General features: G+C 41.9%; 1 protein-coding gene across 1 annotated transcript; it reads left to right on the top strand.

Moving 5' to 3' along the window:
• Positions 1-354: 354 nt before the first annotated feature.
• Positions 355-12,586, top strand: LOC133511273 (fizzy-related protein homolog). The gene is made up of 14 exons (XM_061840035.1): positions 355-543; positions 2,589-2,662; positions 4,179-4,307; positions 4,454-4,517; positions 5,052-5,182; positions 5,259-5,341; positions 5,444-5,627; positions 6,115-6,180; positions 6,384-6,486; positions 7,045-7,229; positions 7,895-8,128; positions 8,762-8,866; positions 8,941-9,033; positions 11,621-12,586. Exons 2-14 carry the CDS (start codon positions 2,594-2,596, stop codon positions 11,660-11,662), a joined length of 1,488 nt encoding a protein of 495 aa, XP_061696019.1. The 5' UTR covers positions 355-543; positions 2,589-2,593; the 3' UTR covers positions 11,663-12,586.
• The last annotated feature ends 5,941 nt before the right edge of the window (positions 12,587-18,527 follow it).

Below are 18,527 nucleotides of genomic sequence, written 5' to 3'. Positions count from 1 at the left end.
GCACCAAATGTGCAAAATGGACAAAGTCTGGTTGGCGTTTAGAGTTTAAATCCTTATCGTGATAAATATGAATTACGGTGAAAAGGTAATATACATAAGGAGTAAAGCAAAAGCCTTACATTACCCTTACTTACTTACTTACCCTTACATTTTCTTTTGTGAAAGAAGTCAAAATGGCGCTGATACTATAACGCTGTTATTTCTATTTTAAGGACGCATGTTTTTCGTGACGTTCCAACTCCATTTCCCCCAGCCCCCCCAAAAAAAATGAAAACTTTGAAAATATTTTTTTCTTGCAGGAGTCGCACCAAGAGACACGTTTCCTTAGCAACGGAAAATGCGAAATTCAAAAATCGTGACGTCGCATTTTCCCGTGATCCTCAGCGACATCGGCTCCAGCGCTTAGCGAAACAAGCCCGATCCCTTTCTCTGAAGAAAATTATCCACTACATCAACCAAAATAACTTGCTGCATAAGAGCTTTGTCAACGGTAACAGTGCCGAGCGTGGGGTTGGAGGATTTTTTTTCTCCCCCCCGGGAACGGTGAGTGTACATACGAATGTGTCTTGTAAACAATGTTGCTTGCCCAAGTTCCTCGACAGCTTAGGTCGCCTAGGATGGCTAGCAGTAGCCACCTTTCATTAGCATTACCACTGGAAAGATTGTTTGAACATTCGCATTATGTTGACAGATGAGACGTCTGACATGTACGATTACTTCCGCTTGAATTGGGTGAAAACGAATACTGTACATTTATTTTTTTTCGTTCCCTTATGCATGACTGAAAGCAGAAATTTTGAATTTGATCTTCCTGTGTGTTTCTGAAGCTAATGTGTGTGAAAGATGTCTTTTATTGGGTGTTTATGTGAGTTGTTTCTGGAAAAAAAAAACCAAAAAAAAAAACCAGTTCTTTCCGAATGCGTTATTCGCAACAACACAACGATTGCAGTGTACTCTTGTTTCTTTCCAACACTTTTGAAATAATGGACGTTCTTCCTAAGGGGTGGATAAAAACGTAATCAAAATTAGTGTGACACATAACATTTTGTAAAGAGGTGTCTGAGCATGCTTCTTAACTTAGTACTGACAAGACAATAAAAATACCATTGAAATTATAACCTAGAAATTATTAGCTCACCATAATAATAATGAAATAATGTTTTGCCACTAACATTGTAAACATTTAAATACTAGTTCCGTGCCTAAATATAGGAATATATAAAATTACTTAAATAATTCAAATATATTCACCATGAAAGTAAAAAAAAAAGACTAATAAAATGTTTGAAAATAAATGTTTCTAAATAATGAATTGCAAATGTACTTGGATGCTAAATACAATCAAATTGTACTCAGTAAATCTACTGTAATAGATTAAAAGTTGAAGCCGGTGTATATTTATGCATAATTTGAACATTCAATACAGTGATTCTTGTACTTCTCACTAGGGGGAGCCTGTGTCCCACTGGTGACAATACTCTTACCACAATATGATAACTGGTTTACATTATCCATGAATAGCGACCCAGACACTATTTTCTGTTCTAACTACTATATCAGTAACAAAATCTATTCGATTTGGCGACTCTAATTAACAATGGATCGCAAGTATTGATTATTAACCCAAGGACTGGTGTAGAGATAAAGAACCTGATTTACTATCTAATTCAATGTTTCCTAACCTTTTTTAACTTTGGTACCCATTTTACATCACGAAATTCACGCAGGACACCACAAAACAAAATTGTCTTAAAAAGTATGAGTACTGAAATAATTATGGATGTTAAATTTATTTATTTATTGCATCCCAGTTGAGTCACTTGATTTTGAGTATCAGCGGAGACCGAGGCCAATCTGATACTTTGGCAATGCATTTTTGAGTTTATGTACAATCAAAATAATACAGTTACAAACGTTTGCTTTTTTTTACATTTACTTCTGTATTTTCTGCAGGATTAATATGAAAGGGATGAAAAGTTTAAATGTTTTTTTTAAATCTGACCCATTTATTGAAAAAAATAATTGATAGGTTATTTAGTTATTCAAGTAATCGCTATTTACAGCCCTAATTACTATATACTAGGGGTGTCAAACTCATATTTGTCATGGGCCACATTTTATCTACGGTTTTCCTCAGAGGGCTCTTATGACTGCGAAACCATAAACATTTTTGACTCCCTCATCATATTTTCATCTGAAATTTATGAACCAGTTTTGGAATTAGAACTCAAGAGTAATGGGTTTTTCAACTCTTGTTGTTTTGTAACACAAAAACGCTTGTAATATCTCAATTTTATCATTTATATGATGTGACCATTTGAAATTTTGATAGGGATTTTAACTTAAATCTTGGAAGTTGATACGAATGATTTGCCTTCGAGGGCCACATAAAATCATGCGGCTGGCCGGATCTGGCCCCTGGGCCTTGAGTTTGAGACCGGTGCTACATACGTACTTGACACTGCTCTACTCTGAAAACGAGCATCAAGCACGCTGGTTAAGAATCACTGTTTATTAACTGGAGCTACAAGAGAAACTGAGAGATATGGATTGTATTATGATTGGATTAATCGATAACCTGTTTTCAGGCGTTATGGATCAGGACTATGAGTCCAGGCTTCTTAGGCAAATCAACATCCACAATGCGAATGCCAGCCCAGTGGTAAGTACGACATACACAATATTGACTTGGATGTGACATGTAATGGTTTTACTTGTACATCCTGGTGGTAGCCCCACCCAAAGACTTCTGTAAAGCAGCAAATCACTTTAGCCTGGTGGACAGCGTGCATTACTGCACACAATTGATGGCATCACTAAAGAAGACCATAACGTCTTAAGTGGTTTTCTTTTGTGGCTTTTAATGTCTATTGGTTTTTACGCCTTGGACAAATGCACCATCTGGAAATCCATCTGAAATGGCATTTCTGTGCCTCATAATCAACGTGACAAGCTGAGACTCACCACCTCATCTTTATCCTCTATTCAAAAGATGTGGTGTGCTTAAATGTAAAATGATGTAACGTCACCATCTACAGCAGGGGTGCTCAAAGCGTCGATCGCCATCGACTGGTCGACGGCGTCCCAAAAAAAAAAAAAAAGACGTCAGTCAATGTACCCTCTAAACTGCGCGTCTGCGCAATTGTGCACCGCTGATGCAGTCTCTTTGCAGATATTATGCAAGCAAAAAAACTAAATTAAAAATCCAATGCAAATTGGAAGTACAACATACAGCTGTTCATTTTGTGGCATTTTGCAATGTGATTCAATGAGTGAGGGATGACTGGTTGTTACATCCATTGGCACAATTCACATCCGTACTGTAAAAAATGAACAGAAGAAGCCACTGGTTTCTTTTCGGCAGCCCACGGAACTTTCTCTAACAATGACCGCTGCTCCACCACACTCCCTTTTTCATAGTTTACCCCCCGCTCTTAAAGACGTACACTTATAATTACAAATGTTACAGTACTTACGTAGACCATCAATGTGTTTTTATAATTACAGCGTCCACCGCCGCTGCTTTAGTGAGCAACACAGTCCGGCCATCGTAGAACAAAGACGAGCTAGACATGCTGCTTATGTTTACTTTCGATGTTAATGTAGAAAATTAGAAAAGAAATGCTGTTGTTTTACGATGGAATGACTGTCAGAGTATGTGAATAATCGAACAAAAAGTGGTTAAACTGGACGAGATTTTGTCTTTTCTGAGTGGGAAAGGTCTGGTCTGAAGCCAAAGTAGAAAGTGCAGGATGAGATGGAGTGTCATTTTAAAATTCCACCTTGGCACAGCCTGATCCAGAATGAAAGCACAGACAATACAGTGCACAAAAACCTAATTCTGTATTTTAGATATAGGAGGCAACATAACATTAACCTTAACGGTTTGGGAGCATGTCTCTCGGCTTGCTCGGGATCCCCTCTTAAGAGCTGCAGGAGGTGGCTGGGGAGAGGGAAGTCTGGGCTTCGCTGCTAAAGCTAATACCCAAACACACACACACACACAACCTGACCGCGGATAAGCTGAAGAAAATGGATGGATGTAACTCCAGTCAAATACAACTGAACTGTATTTGGCCACTGATTTCTTTTTTTTCCTCATACCACCAACGAGAACTTGCGTATCACACCATGAGAATCACTGCCTGTGGTCATAATTGGTCTTCTCTCCTGTACAGAAATCTCCTGGCGCCCTTCGCGCTCTTTCACCAGCCAGCTCCCCGCTGTCGTCCCCGAGCAAGCACGGCGATCGCTTCATTCCTTCGCGAGCCGGCGCCAACTGGAGCGTCAACTTCCACCGCATCAATGTGAGTTTGCAGCAACACCTGCAAAGTGGCACCTGTCAGCTCAATCAATCTTTGTTGATTCCCCGAAGTGATGGTTAATGCTCTGCTAAATCAAGTGTGCGGTCTCGGTTGACGGCGCTAACGTGTTATTTGTTGCTGCGGCGTAGGAAATCGAAAAGTCGCACAATCAAAACAGGAAAACGAAAGATGGCACAGCAGACAGCAACAAAGGTAAAGTTTTCTTATTCCTTTTTGGACTGGCAACACAGTTCCAGTATAGCTTATTTATGTTTTAATTTTTTTCTATTTGAGTTTGTATCATGTTTTTGAAATAAAAAGTTAACACATATAAGCATAGTTGAAGGTTTGAACTTAATTTTTTTGGGGCTTATCAAACTCTTAAGTCAAGGTACCGTTGCACTCCCAAAATAAAGACAAAGCTCATTCTACTATCGCTTTATGAGCCTTGAGCTTTTCATAAGCTCACCGTTTGAGTGCAGATAGTCAAATACATAGTGTGTCACTACTAATGCAGTCAGCGCTCGACAGCATTTCTTCTTTTTTTTATTTAGCCTGAAGACCGACTGCTATCTGTGCTCATTTCCACACAGTCAAACGTAATCATTTGACTCCCTCTTGTTTGTCCTGCTTACATAAACCGAGTGCGTTCTCGGTATTCTGCAGAGTTGTGAGAAAAGCGGCAAACCGTGGAGGATTTTGAGGGAATTAATTTCATCGGTCTGATTGCACCTTGTATGCTTACAGCGGACGGTCTCGCTTACTCCGCGCTGCTGAAGAACGAGCTTCTGGGAGCCGGTATCGACAAAGTCCAGGACCCCCAGTCTGAGGATCGCCGTCTTCAGCCATCCACTCCCACCAGAAGGAGCCTTTTTAAAGTGAAATATCTCATCCTGTTAATCAACATTTTCTTTTGAAACACTTCTGAGCAGAACTGCTCCTTGTGTTTTGTAGTATTCTTTGAGTACTAAGAGGTTTCTCGAAGAAGATGGAAACGCAGTCTCTCCTTATTCTTTATCACCCGTCAGTAGCAACAGGTAACTATCTCCGTGACACCCCCCCCCCCCCCCCCCCTCTTTCTCTTGAAGCTTCAGTGGTTTAGGATCACACTCACTTAAGCAATCTGTTGCGCTTTGCAGCCAGAAACTACTCCGGTCACCGCGGAAACCCATGCGCAAGATATCCAAAATACCTTTCAAAGTTCTTGATGCTCCAGAGCTTCAGGATGACTTCTACCTCAACCTGGTGGACTGGTCCTCACTCAATGTGCTCAGTGTGGGACTGGGCACGTGTGTGTACCTGTGGAGTGCCTGCACCAGTCAGGTGTGTGTCATCAGTCTCTGAAAAAGAGATTTTCGCTATGTATATGCACATAGGGTTTATTAAATCTATTAAGAAGCACAACTATATTTTATCCAATAACTCAATTATTCATTGGAATTTTTTGCGTAATACCCAAATGCTAAAATAATCTATAGGTGCACCCCCTTCAGCTAGGGACTAAAAATGTAGATCGCAAAGCACCAATGCAATACAGTTAAACACATTACCGGGGGAAAAAAAGATCTCTATCCAGTACTTAAATCATATACAGAGACCTGAATTATTACTTCTTACCTGCACAATCGGATGAAGCGGCTTAATTAGAAAAAAATCCTAATCACCTATTGTCGCATTAACTCTTGTCCCAAAAAGAGCCCAATGACAAAAAGAGGGAGCATCTTCATTGTCAAAATGGGCCTAAACAGAACTTGCATATGGGGTTCAATGTTTATATGCCTTGTGTTTCTCCTTGTGTCCGTCTTTTTAGGTGACGCGTTTGTGCGACCTTTCTGTAGAAGGAGACTCTGTTACATCGGTGGGCTGGTCAGAAAGGGTTGGTTTTTCCATCAAATCTCTGATAATTCTTCTGGTACAAGCAAGGTGGTGGATATTAGGAATGTTGTCTTTAAACTTCAAGCATAATCAATCAATTGTTAAACAATTCAATCCATTTAGGCAACGTAGAATGTGTATCCCAGATAATTGCATCGAATTGTTCAGCTCTCAGGCGTATTTGGGCTTGTTTCTAATTTTAAGGGCAACCTCGTCGCTGTGGGGACTCATAAAGGGTACGTTCAAATCTGGGATTCCGCCGCGGGGAAGAAGCTCTCTGCACTCGAGGGACACACGGCCAGAGTGGGTGAGTTGAAAGGCCGAGCGAAGGAAGCTGTGGTGATTTCAGGATGGGGAAAAAAATGAACGCAGGGGGTTCTTAGCTTATGATGGTACCAACAGACACTGCCGTGAAATTTCTCAATTTTTTTACTTCAATAAAACGTGAATAGCAGTCAGGGAGATCCCAAGTAAACATAAATGCAATCTTTAACTACATTTTTTCCTTATTCATAGCGACCCGCCCTCTGTGGGGAAAAGTAATTGCCCTCCTTGTTAAATCATGAATTGACTCTGTAGCGTTCAGTTGTATTTCCCATCATTTATTTTTAATGCCAATGTAAGATGAGCATGAAATAAGATTAAAGTTACCTGTAGTTTACTCAACTTTATTTATATACAGTAGCACTGACAACAAGTGTAGCTGGAACAAATTGGATAATCCGACTGTGATGTACCAACTTATTGGCTACGTCACCGCTGTAAGAATAGAACTCGGTCATAAACCAAGGACCCGTCCCCCCCATGTACCTTCGATCATTTCATTGGTTTTCATTGTCTCATCTTCTCTTCGTACCCTCGCTAGGTGCCTTGGCGTGGAACGCTGACCAGCTATCGTCCGGCAGCCGCGATCGGGTTATCCTGCAGCGGGACATCAGAGCCCCGCCTCTCCAGTCGGAACGCCGGCTGCAGGGACACCGACAGGAAGTGTGCGGGCTGAAGTGGAGCACGGACCATCAGCTCTTAGCGTCTGGCGGCAACGATAACAAGGTATACAGGAAATGTATTTGCATAGTTCAAGCTAGGGTGTCAAGTTTCGACGCGGTGCCGGTTCTGATGGTGAAGCCACATAACAATCATTTCACTAAGGGTGTGATGGTTCCCCAAAAATCTGATTAAAATAGAGATAGTCCCACTCACACTGGGTAGAGTAACTTAGAAAAATGTGTATTCAAAATCCAGAAGTACAAAAAGACTTATTTAACGACATGTAAATTGAAACAATTTCAGTCTTTTCTTTTTTAGGAAGTGCAGCAACATTGTTAGCATTTATGCTAACATGTGTTTTAGTGTGTATCTAAGGTACCATATGATAGCGCACACGCGGCAATGAGGAACAATTGCATTTCACATCCATAAGCAGAAAAAGCTTACATTTTCCCACAGGGTCATAACTGATGATGTACACGCTCACGGTGTCACATCAAAACTAAAATTTGCACAACAAACAGAATTGCATAAGTAGTAAATAACAAAATAATGACTCAAAACATGCACTTTAAACGCTATTTACATCCTCTCCAACCTCCTTACTGCCGCAAAGCATGCTGGGAGCGTTTTAATATTAAGTTATGAGCTCGGCCACGAAAAGAATAAACTCATAAGTCGATGTAGCACTATAAATGTATTTATCAAGGCCCTCCTAATGTTGGCAGTTGCTTGTGTGGAACCATTCGAGCGTCCTCCCAATGCAGCAGTACACCGAGCACTTGGCGGCAGTCAAGGCCATCGCCTGGTCCCCCCACCAGCACGGCCTGCTGGCCTCCGGCGGGGGCACCGCCGACCGCTGCATCCGCTTCTGGAACACTCTGACGGGCCAGCCCCTGTACTGCACCGACACGGGCTCCCAGGTGTGCAACCTGGCTTGGTCCAAGCACACCAACGAACTGGTGAGTCTGCAAAAGTACTTACACTCTGTATTTAAGTAGAAATAAAGATACTTGTGTGAAAAAATACATTGGCTATGCGATTGGCTGGTAACCAGTTCAGAGTAAACTGCGCCTCCTGCCCCAAGATAGTTGGGATGGGGTCCAGCACTCCTGCGACCCTTGTGAGGATAAGCAGCTCAGAAAATGGATGGATGGATGGATGTTTTTGAACAACATTTAACTGCATAAGAAATACTAAAATAAAACACTTTCATCACAATTGCAAGATGGGAAAAAAAAACTCCTTTACTCCCAAAAATAGTACAACCTGAATATTACTTGCATGCAAAAGTCAGTTATATACAATACTCAGAAGACGCCAATACAGTATTGGTACTGGTACCAATTGTCCAATAGAGTATGAACTGATACCACATCACCACCTGACATTTGGCTTTGTAAAACTTGTATGTGGAATGTCTAAAATTGAAAAGTCATCACAAGAATAATGTATTACAGTTACCTGGAAAATATACTGAAGTACAGTAACAAAGTGCTTGTACTTTACTTCCCAACACTGCTCGCCCTCAAAACTTGAAACATGATGGTCCTTACTGCATTTGGCTCAAACATGCTCTTTGTTTTGCGTTTCAGGTCAGCACACACGGTTACTCGCAGAACCAGATCCTGGTGTGGAAGTACCCCTCCCTCACTCAGGTGGCCAAACTTACAGGGCACTCCTACAGAGTTCTCTACCTGGTCAGTATTTACAAATGTCTGAAAAACATGAACGCGCCCATAAATGAGTAAGTATAATGCCGACTTGTGTGCAGGCCATGTCCCCCGACGGAGAGGCCATCGTGACGGGGGCCGGAGATGAAACGCTCCGCTTCTGGAATGTCTTTAGCAAGATGAGATCCACTAAGGTACTCATGTTTTTTGTTGTTGCTTATTTTGATTTACATGGGTGTTCAATCTCACTTCATTTGAAGGACCACGTTCATCCCAATTTTATTTCTCCTGGGCCTGAGCAAAGTATTTATGGCCTTATTATCTACACATAATGACAATTCCAATTGTTTCCCTTTGGGTTGGTGCAAATGCCGTAATTCCAGGCCTACAAAGCGCACCTGGTTGTAAGCCTCACCCAGTAGATTTGTAAAGGAAACACCATTTGGTACACACATACGCCACAGCTTTGTAAAAGTCGCAAGTGCCCACATTGAAATACGAGATATTTACAAAGAAAAATGGTACACAGAAAGTTTAACACTAATGCTAGCGCCTCCACGCTGACGCTAATGGTAGCACCACACTAACAGAGCCGGTTAAAAAAAGAAAACATACCGGTAAAAATTGTTGCGACATGGCAGTAACAGGCTGGCGCAGCGCTAACTGGGCCGGACCGGTAAAAGTCCCTTCCTCGGCACATATATTCCACCAGTTTCATTCTTACCTTTTACGCTCGAGTGCCCCCTTGCGGCCGTTAGAAAAAACGCACAAATTAGCCGCATCACCACAAAAACCGCAGGGTTGAAACCATGTGAAAAAAGTCGCGGCTTGTAGGCCGGAAATTGCAGTAATTGCAATTACATTTGAAAAATAATTACATTTATTGGTCATAATTTCATTTGTAATTACATGAGCAAACTGAATTTTACGTGTTATCATTTAGACGTGGGACTTGGAGATCAAAGTGGCTCTACATCCTGCTTATGTTTTATTAAAACTATCATATTAACAGATCTACAAATCATGTTATATTTACATGAATTTCTGAATTTACGTTGAAACCTCCACAGACTCGACACACCGCTCGAACAAAAGTGGCAGCTATGCAGAAAGAGCAATGTTGTTCCCAAGCCCTGTAAATGTATACTTAAAAATACGGACAAGTTGTCAGTACATGACAAAGCAGAGATTCCACCAAATCAAACTCTTTTGAAATCAAGCTGTTGACTGACATTTTGCAATATCCAGTTTCTTAAATTATTTCTATAGTCGGCATTCATTTTACTAAAAATGTATTCTTCACAGGGCAAAGGTGGCATGGCATTTTTATATGAAAAGTAGGCTTACTTTGCTCGAGCTTTGTTCAAGTGCATCAACATCAGATGTCAAATCCTGAGTAGCAAGCCAATTTCAGACTGTCAAAGAAGAGGGAAGTGCTTCACAACAATATGCCTGTGAGAAGCACATGCAGTGATAGTTTGTGGCTTTTTCGCCAGCATACGCGACCACGGTGGACCCTCTGCGCCGTTTGCAGGGGATTTGAACCAAGTTGGCCGCAAAGAGCTAAAATTCGGAAATAATTTGGCAGTCCTTTGCAATCGCCGTGGGGAAAAAGAAATTGGAAAAACAAATCAAACCACGAATAAGTAGGTGCATCGGGTCAGAAAAACAAAATGTGGATGAGGCGGCGTTTGGGGAGTATCTTTTTTTTTTTTTTTTACCCCACAAGAAAATCAGTAATTAGGTAAATCTACAAATGCCAAAAATCGTATATGCTGTGGTTCTCTGCATATTTAAAGAATAAAAAAAATAGACCTGTGATTAGCAAAATGTGGTCCCACTAGGAGTAAGCCGGCTCCCTCTGTCTGGTGGTTTGGAAAGGAAGTACTCAATTCAAGAGTTTATATCCATCCATCCATTTTCTTAGCCACTTATCCTCACAAGGTTCACGGGGAGTGCTGGAGCCTATCCCAGCTATCAACGGGCAGGAGGCGGGCTACAGCCTGAACTGGTTGCCAGCCAATCGCAGTGCCCGAGGCCACCCACGCGGACAACATGCAAACTCCACACAGGCGGGTCCGGAATTGAACCCGGGACCTCAGAACTGAGGGGCCCACGCTTTACCAGCTGATCCACAGTGCCGCATTTAAATGTTTATCCTGCTTTAAAAATATATATTCAGTACAGGGCTTTTATAAAATTGATTTTAAAACAGTTCAGTTTTATTTCACTTTCAAGTAAAGTCCAGCTGAATTGAATCTTTTACAATGTTTATTTTCACAAATACTGTTTGAAAACTTTTGTTTTAAGTAGTGTTTATTTAAATGCGCTTTTTTATATTCCTACATTTAAGTAAACTGTTTTAGTTTTAAACCGTGGATAGTTGTATAATGGTGGCACGGTGGTTCAGCGGGTAAAGTGTTGGCCTCACAGTTCTGAGGTCCCAGGTTCAATCCCGACCCCGCCTGTGTGGAGATTGCATGTTCTCCCAAAACACATGCAACATTAATTGGACACTCTAAATTGTCCCGAGGTGTGATTGTGAGTGCGGCTGTTTATCTTAATGTGCCCTGAAATTGACTGGCAACCAGTTCAGGGTGTCCCCCGCCTCCTGCCCGTTGACAGCTCAGATAGGCTCCAGCACTCCCCGTGACCCTCGTGAGGATAAGCAGCAAAGAAAGTTGATGGATGGATAGCTTTTATAGTTTCTGGGTGTGTTTTTAATTTTGTTCTTGATCTTTTGAGTATATTTTGACCCACCCACCCCTGTCCTCCTTTCAGGAGTCCGTGTCAGTCCTCAACCTGTTCACCAGGATCCGGTAGTGAGCGCACTCAGCACTACTGCGGAGGAGAAATGGGAAAATGTTTTGCATGCATCATGTTCTGACGTTAAGTATTTGACATCAGTTTTCTGCAGACTATTATACAATCCCCGCAGCCTCACGTAGTATTCAATGATCACGGAACACAAGACCCAATTGTGCATAACTGCAAAATATTCAGTTTGTCCTTTTTAATTTTTTTTTTAAATTGTTTAATAATTTATTTTTGGTAATTTTTTTTATGTACCTGTACAGCATTTTTTTAGTATATGATTACTTTTGTGTTTGTCGTATAATTGTGAAATTGCAAATTTTGGTTAAATCTGTGGAATTTGGGTTTGCCTTCAGGGGGTTTGGGTTTGCAAATATAGGAGCGAGTCTTGCATTAATTAATCGTGCCAAAACAAAACGAGTGTGTGTTGTTTGAGAAAGCACAAAAGTGAGAAAGTTAAGCCTCACCATCCACCAGAAAGTTTAAACAGGCTCATTAACAACAACAATTAAAGCCTTACAATGTAAACAATTAGCTCCACGTTAAAAAATACTCTGCTTTGTTCATTTTATGACGTTCGACTTGTGATATTTACGTGCAGGCGCTTGTTTTGCGTTTGTGCTTCCGCGGGACCGCTTCCATATGTATCATCCGCAAACCTCCCCTCCCGCATTTTGACTGGACTGTTTGATTGCCGAGTCAACGAGCGTGCCACATTTACAATAATTGCTATTTATTTGTGTTGTGTTATGAAGTTCTTGTACAGTAACGGCATGCTTGGTTCAGTTAACACGAGTGGAGAAAAGCAGTTTGATGCCACTTGAACGTCAGCGTACTTATTCGCAACTTGACTTACACTTTGAATGTTCAATAACGTCTATTTCTGTACTCAGGTAATGGGCAATTAAAAACGTCATATCTTGTACAATTCTCCCCCTGGTGTTTTATCTTTTTATATTCTGTGGATGAATTCATTTTTGCATTTGGGGTGTGGATTAATTAACAGGTTTTTTTTATTCTTCCTTTGGCGCTCTCTTTTTCTAATAACCTCTGAGGTTTGCACTCTATAGGACGTTCTGGTTGTTGCGGACAAAAAATAATATAAATTGCAGTCGAATTCAGTAATTTCAATGCTGTTGTAACCTTAACCTTAACCTTAAAACTAATTGAAAAACAAACGAAAAAATATTGACCAGAATGTATGTTAATAATGGTATAAAAAGTAGCATGGGCTCTAATTGACCACCAGAGGGCGCCGTCGTGATATCCAATTGAGGGTTGGACTTCTTTTTCCAGCCCCTTTACGATCAACCCTAACCAAGTTACCTACAAGGTGAAACTCGGGTTAAACACTTGCCAGAAGACGTCAGTCCCATATCGTAGATGGTCTTTATCTCAAGCCGTGAGGGTGGCTAGACGTTTATTCTCTATACGGGCCTCATTAGTTCCAGCCATAAAGATGTGAACGGCTACGAAACATCCCAAGGCCTCACTTTGTCCCCCCTGTAGACTGCAAATTGACATTTAATTTTTATAAAGCGTGACTAATGACCAACACCACAACTCTCTCAAAAATCGCCACTTTGAGTCAGGTTTCCCCTTTTTTTCTTTTAGATTCATTTTCAATCTCTTGAGTATTGATAAGTGGCAGCAAGGTGGAGATCAGCTGGAAAGTGTTGGCCTCGCAGCTATGAGGACCCGGGTTCAATCCCGGACCCGCTTGTGTCGAGTTTGTATGTTCTCCCCGTGCCTCCGTGGGTTTTCTCCGGGCACTCTGGTTTCCTCCCACATTCCATAAACATGCAACATTAATTGGACACTCTAAATTGCCCCTAGGTGTGATTGTGAGTGCGGCTGTTTGTCTCGATGTGCCCTGCGATTGGCTGGCAACCAGTTCAGGGTGTACCCTGCCTCCTGCCCGTTGACAGCTGGGATAGGCTCCAGCACTCCCTCGTGAGGATAAGTGGCAAAGAAAATGGATTGATGGATGGAGTATTGATGACTATATATACATATAGACTATATGAATGTATTCATATTTTGCATCTTCAAATGATATGTTCGTATACATGATGTGTACAGTATATGGCCAGCATGGTGGATGTGTGTGAATGGTTGTTCATCCTTCCCTCACACAAATGTCAGTGCACCTCTAACATTTCAGAAAAACAGTATTGTTCCCGATTTTGACATTTTCACAAAGGGGCGTACTCACTTTTGTTAATGTACACTATTATATAAGCAGGAAACTGATGCTTTTATTTTGTAGCCAAGTGCGTTATTTTCAATGTTGTCCCGTTAAGTATCCATCCATTTTCTTATCTGCTTATCCTCACGAGGGTCGCGGGAGTGCTGGAGCCTATCCCACCTGTCAACGGGGCAGGAGGCAGGGTGGTACACATGCACATCGAGACAAACAGCCGCACTCACAATCACACCTCGGGGCAATTTAGAATGTCCAATTATTGTTGCATGTGGGAGGAAACCGGAGTACCCGGAGAAAACCCACGCAGGCACGGGGAGAACATGCAAACTCCACACAAGCGAAGCTGGGATCAAACCCGGGTCCTCAGAACTGTGAGGCCAACGGCTGAGCCACCGTTCCTCCTTCCACTGTATCTCTTTTTTTTTTGGGGGGGGGGGGATACATATCAACAACTGAGATAATGTGTTTGTACTAGTGCGCACACCCTCCCATAACTGGGCCCGTGATCGTGTTCAGTATTAACCAATCACAAATCATAAATTAGAGTCAGCACACAGCTGCCACCAATTAAAGTGCTTCTGATAGTGCCAAATCAAGCTCAGATGTTCTGGTAGGCTTTTTGTAATATTTTTTTTGTGGTAACACCGACTGCTCATTGGAACTCTTCAAGGCCCCAGTAAAATGTTACATTTTCATTCGAAGGCTGAGTAAAGTGTGACAGTGATGACACCCAATTTTCTTTTGCCAAAAATCAATCATGTCGTCGCTATTTAAGATGGTACAGAATTTAAAAATGATAATGAAGGCGCGTTTCTCCATTTCAGGGCCAATTATAACGTCACCTAAGTAAGACGTCTTGCCCATTGTAACGATCAAACAAATGCCCTCTGTCGTCTTTTGCTCTTGGCGGTGGGTTGATGTTCGCATTAAATACAGAAAGCTGTGAGGGTGGGGGTCGGGGTTCGGGGGTTGGAGGGGGGGGGGGGATCACTGCTAAGCATAATCCTACCTCCTGATGTTTCTATCAAGAGGTACAGAGTGTGATGTTCGTTATCCAACTAAAACCCGGCAGCATCCTCCAGGTTCCTCCCTTAAGCCTGACTCTCGAGCCTCATTGTTAACTAGCTCCCAGGGCCGTATCAAAGGAACAAGGGTTTTGTAATAAATAATAGCCACAGCCACCCAGGCCTTTTCTTTTTTCCCCAATGCGCAGAATAGAGCGCAGAGAAGGTCCCTCGTGTGCCTTATTTACAAATACACTCTCACCCCAGAAGCACCTTGTATTCATCCGAAGGGGGTTGGGGCGGGGGTGTTTGCGCCACAGCCTCCACACCATGTGATGAGCCTCCTATCACGCAGCAGATGTCACAGATGATTTAAATGTCTCTCTGTAATCACACAAAGGACAGGAAAAGATTACAGACAAGAAGTCGTTGATATTCATGAGTTGAAATTTTATCACCAGAGGTCTCGAATGCAACACACAAATCACGTCCACTTCATGTTGCCGCACAAAAAATAAAAAAAAGTCTGATTTTTGGGGGTCCTCAAGAGGTATCAAACTCGTTTTTTTCAAGGGCCCCATCTTCATTCTGGTTATGATTTTTAACAGTGGCAGCTTGCTTGCAAGTTTTTTGGAGATGTGAGTTTTGTTTTTTCATTGATTTTTGAACATTTGAGAAACAAGCGCTGCACTGTGGCAGTCAACTCGGCTCACCTCACTTAAAAAAAAAAGCAGCAGTTCATCAGAAAGTGCAAAAAAAAAATCTTCAAAAAGAGGCTTTGATCTGTCAAGTGCGTTTCCCATTTTGAGTGTAAAAAGCAGTTTGTGAATTCAAACCAACTTCAAAACTGTGGCCTTAAGTCCATTGTCTTCATGGTAGCACGGTGGGAAAAGTCATAGTTGGGCTAACTTAATAGGATCTATAGTATGTGGCGATGTTATAATGTATTATGGAACTGATATTTCAACACAAACGGTGAAGAAACACATGCAGACAGACAATATAACAATTCACGCAGGCATATACATTCTTTATTATCTGCAAACAAAAAACTGAAAAAAGAGCAGCACAGTGGTGGAGCTGTAGTGCTTTGGCCTCACAGTTCTGACGACCGGAGTTCAAATCCCGACCCCGCCTGTGGTGATTTTCCATGATCTCCCCATACCTGCCTGGGTTATCTCCAGGCACTCCGTTTTCCACCCATATCCCAAAAACATGCGTTAATTGGAGTCTCTAAATTTCGCCAAGGTGTGATTGTGAGTGCAAATGTTGTCTGTTTCCATGTGCCCTGCGATTGGCTGGCAACCAGTTCAGGGTGTAACCTGCCTCCTGCCCGATGACTGCTGGGACTGGCTTCAGCACTCGCGCAACCCTTGTGAGGGTAAGCGGCTCGGAAAATGGTTGGATGGAACTGCAAAATATACAGTACTGCAGATTACAGTTAGAGTGAAACTCTTCATTTGTCTGGAGGAATTTGTTTATACTGCCGCCCGGTGGCCAAGTCGCAGACACCAGAAAGAGCTAGAATAAATGAATCATAATGCACAAACTGCTTAATGCTTTTCTGAAGTACAATATTATTGAGATTTCTTATTATAAAATTAAAAAAAACGGGAAAAAATGTTTTTGGCGAGGCTGGAACACTGCCAAGAACCTCTGGTACGGGGGCGGACCCAAATGCAGGACTTCGAGGCAGAGGCATAATGTTCAATGTGGTTTATTCCAGAAACTCGGTCATACATGGTGTAGCAGTCCGACAAGGCAGAGGCACAGAAACGCTAGGCTAGGCGGGATCCAAAAGACACACAGCAAGGTCCAACGACTATGGGGCAAACTATCAAACTCAACAGGACAGGATCAAACAAAAGGACAAAGAATCACTGTGACGAGGGTTACTCTAACTTATGCGTAGAAGCGGAGAGTCCCACAGGCAGTGAATGCAACTCACTAACGCAAGGCAACTAACTGTTTAATCACAGTCCGAATGTGAAACAGATGTGACCGGTGACAGGTGTCACCGCCCAGGGCAGTGGCCTGGCCACGCCCCTCTTGGCAGTGGCCAAGCCTTGCTCATGACAAACACATGATTAGCATTTACATTTGCTTCAACTAAATATGATTTCCCATAGCGTGGTCACAGAACAAATTAAACTTCTCAAGGCGCCACTGGGAATGTATGCTAAACTCGTGTTATTACATATAGATTACAGTTCCCCAAGTCATTTTTAATTTACTATCACGATATCATTTTTTGCCCCAAAAAACTTGAACAGAATTTACCCAACAATTTATTGTTATATACTGCAGGAAATCATAACTGCGGCATGCACATTTTTAAGTATATGCTAAAACTATTATTGTATTTATTTACATTTATTATTAAGAAGGAATTTGTTTGGGTGGGGCAATATTTATGTATGTTGAAGTGGGGGGAAAAAAAACAATTTCTGTACAAGTTTGGTCCTGCCAAACTGAAGACAGGACACCCCTTGAGCAAGAAACATGGAGTATTCTATGTATTAGTATATTTTGTGAGGACAGTATGTATTTGAGCATCTTTCATTTGGGTGGAAGTGGAACATATGAAAGTCAAAGATGATTGAAATAGCTTTCTGGAATCACAAAAGGAGGGAAAAAAGATTACGAAGCAGAAGTTGTTGATATTCATGAGTTCAGAAGGGCCTTGAATGCTGAACACAAAGCTTGTCCTTTGCATAGAACCACACAAAATAGATCCGCACTGTTGGGTCGCTTCGGTGTAAAACGTGAATGCTTTTACGCCGCCGCATTAGTTGTGATTTGAGGCTTTTTAAGTACACAAAATCCAAATGTGTAAAATGAGCTTTGAAATAAGATCTTTGCTGGATTGGGATTGGCAGCGGAATCGAGCTGCTTTGCACTTCACACGCAAATACGAAATATTTTATATTGCAAGCTGGAACCTCGGAATTGCGAGGCAGACGTGTTCACCGCTAACCTCTGCGCTGACGACATTGAAATAACAAAATTGTCGGCCTACTTATCCAGACAATCGGTGACCCAATAGAAAAGCCGAAACTTGAGGAAGCCTGATCTATTATTATAATACAGCATTTTATCATACATTATGGTCATTATTTCCTGTACTGCTTAGCTGTGGTTCAGTGCCTCAATTTTAACTTCCATCATCCTTTTTCTATTGTGTTTGTCCTCGTTCGGGTTTCTGATGAGATGCAGCCTTTTCCAGGTGACTTTTGAGTGAGGCGCGCTCTGGATTGGTCACTCGCCAATCATGAGCACATATTGGATAGACAAAGCAAGAAATTTGAGGCATCCCTTCTTCACTTGTGTTACTCGCTAACAAACAAGCTAATAGATGTTACAAAACGTCAGTTGTTCGTTTACATTCAAACTTCCGCTCAACTAAGACATTGGCAATGTGAAGGGGATATTTATTACTATCCATCCATCCATTTTCTTAGTTGCTTATCCTCACAAGGGTCACGGGGAGTGCTGGAGTTTAACCCAGCTGTCAAGGGGCAGGTGGCGGGTTACACCGTGAACTGGTCACCAGCCAATCGCAAGGCACATCGAGACAAACAGCCGCACTCACAATCACACCTAGGGGCAATTTAGAGTGTTCAATTAATGTTGTATGTTTTTTGGGATGTGGGAGGATACCGGA

This window comes from Syngnathoides biaculeatus, chromosome 13, assembly GCF_019802595.1.
Source record: "Syngnathoides biaculeatus isolate LvHL_M chromosome 13, ASM1980259v1, whole genome shotgun sequence".
Classification (NCBI taxonomy): domain Eukaryota; kingdom Metazoa; phylum Chordata; class Actinopteri; order Syngnathiformes; family Syngnathidae; genus Syngnathoides; species Syngnathoides biaculeatus.
The sequence above is the reverse complement of the archived record's forward strand: the minus strand, read 5'-3'. Positions and strand labels throughout refer to the sequence as shown.

Excerpts from the sequence above, each read along its gene's own strand:
- LOC133511273 (XM_061840035.1), top strand. The coding sequence starts at position 2,594 with ATGGATCAGGACTATGAGTCCAGGCTTCTTAGGCAAATCAACATCCAC. Across the intron at positions 4,308-4,453 it reads TCAACTTCCACCGCATCAAT|GAAATCGAAAAGTCGCACAA; the intron begins GTGAGTTTGCAG and ends GCTGCGGCGTAG. Across the intron at positions 5,628-6,114 it reads GGAGTGCCTGCACCAGTCAG|GTGACGCGTTTGTGCGACCT; the intron begins GTGTGTGTCATC and ends CCGTCTTTTTAG.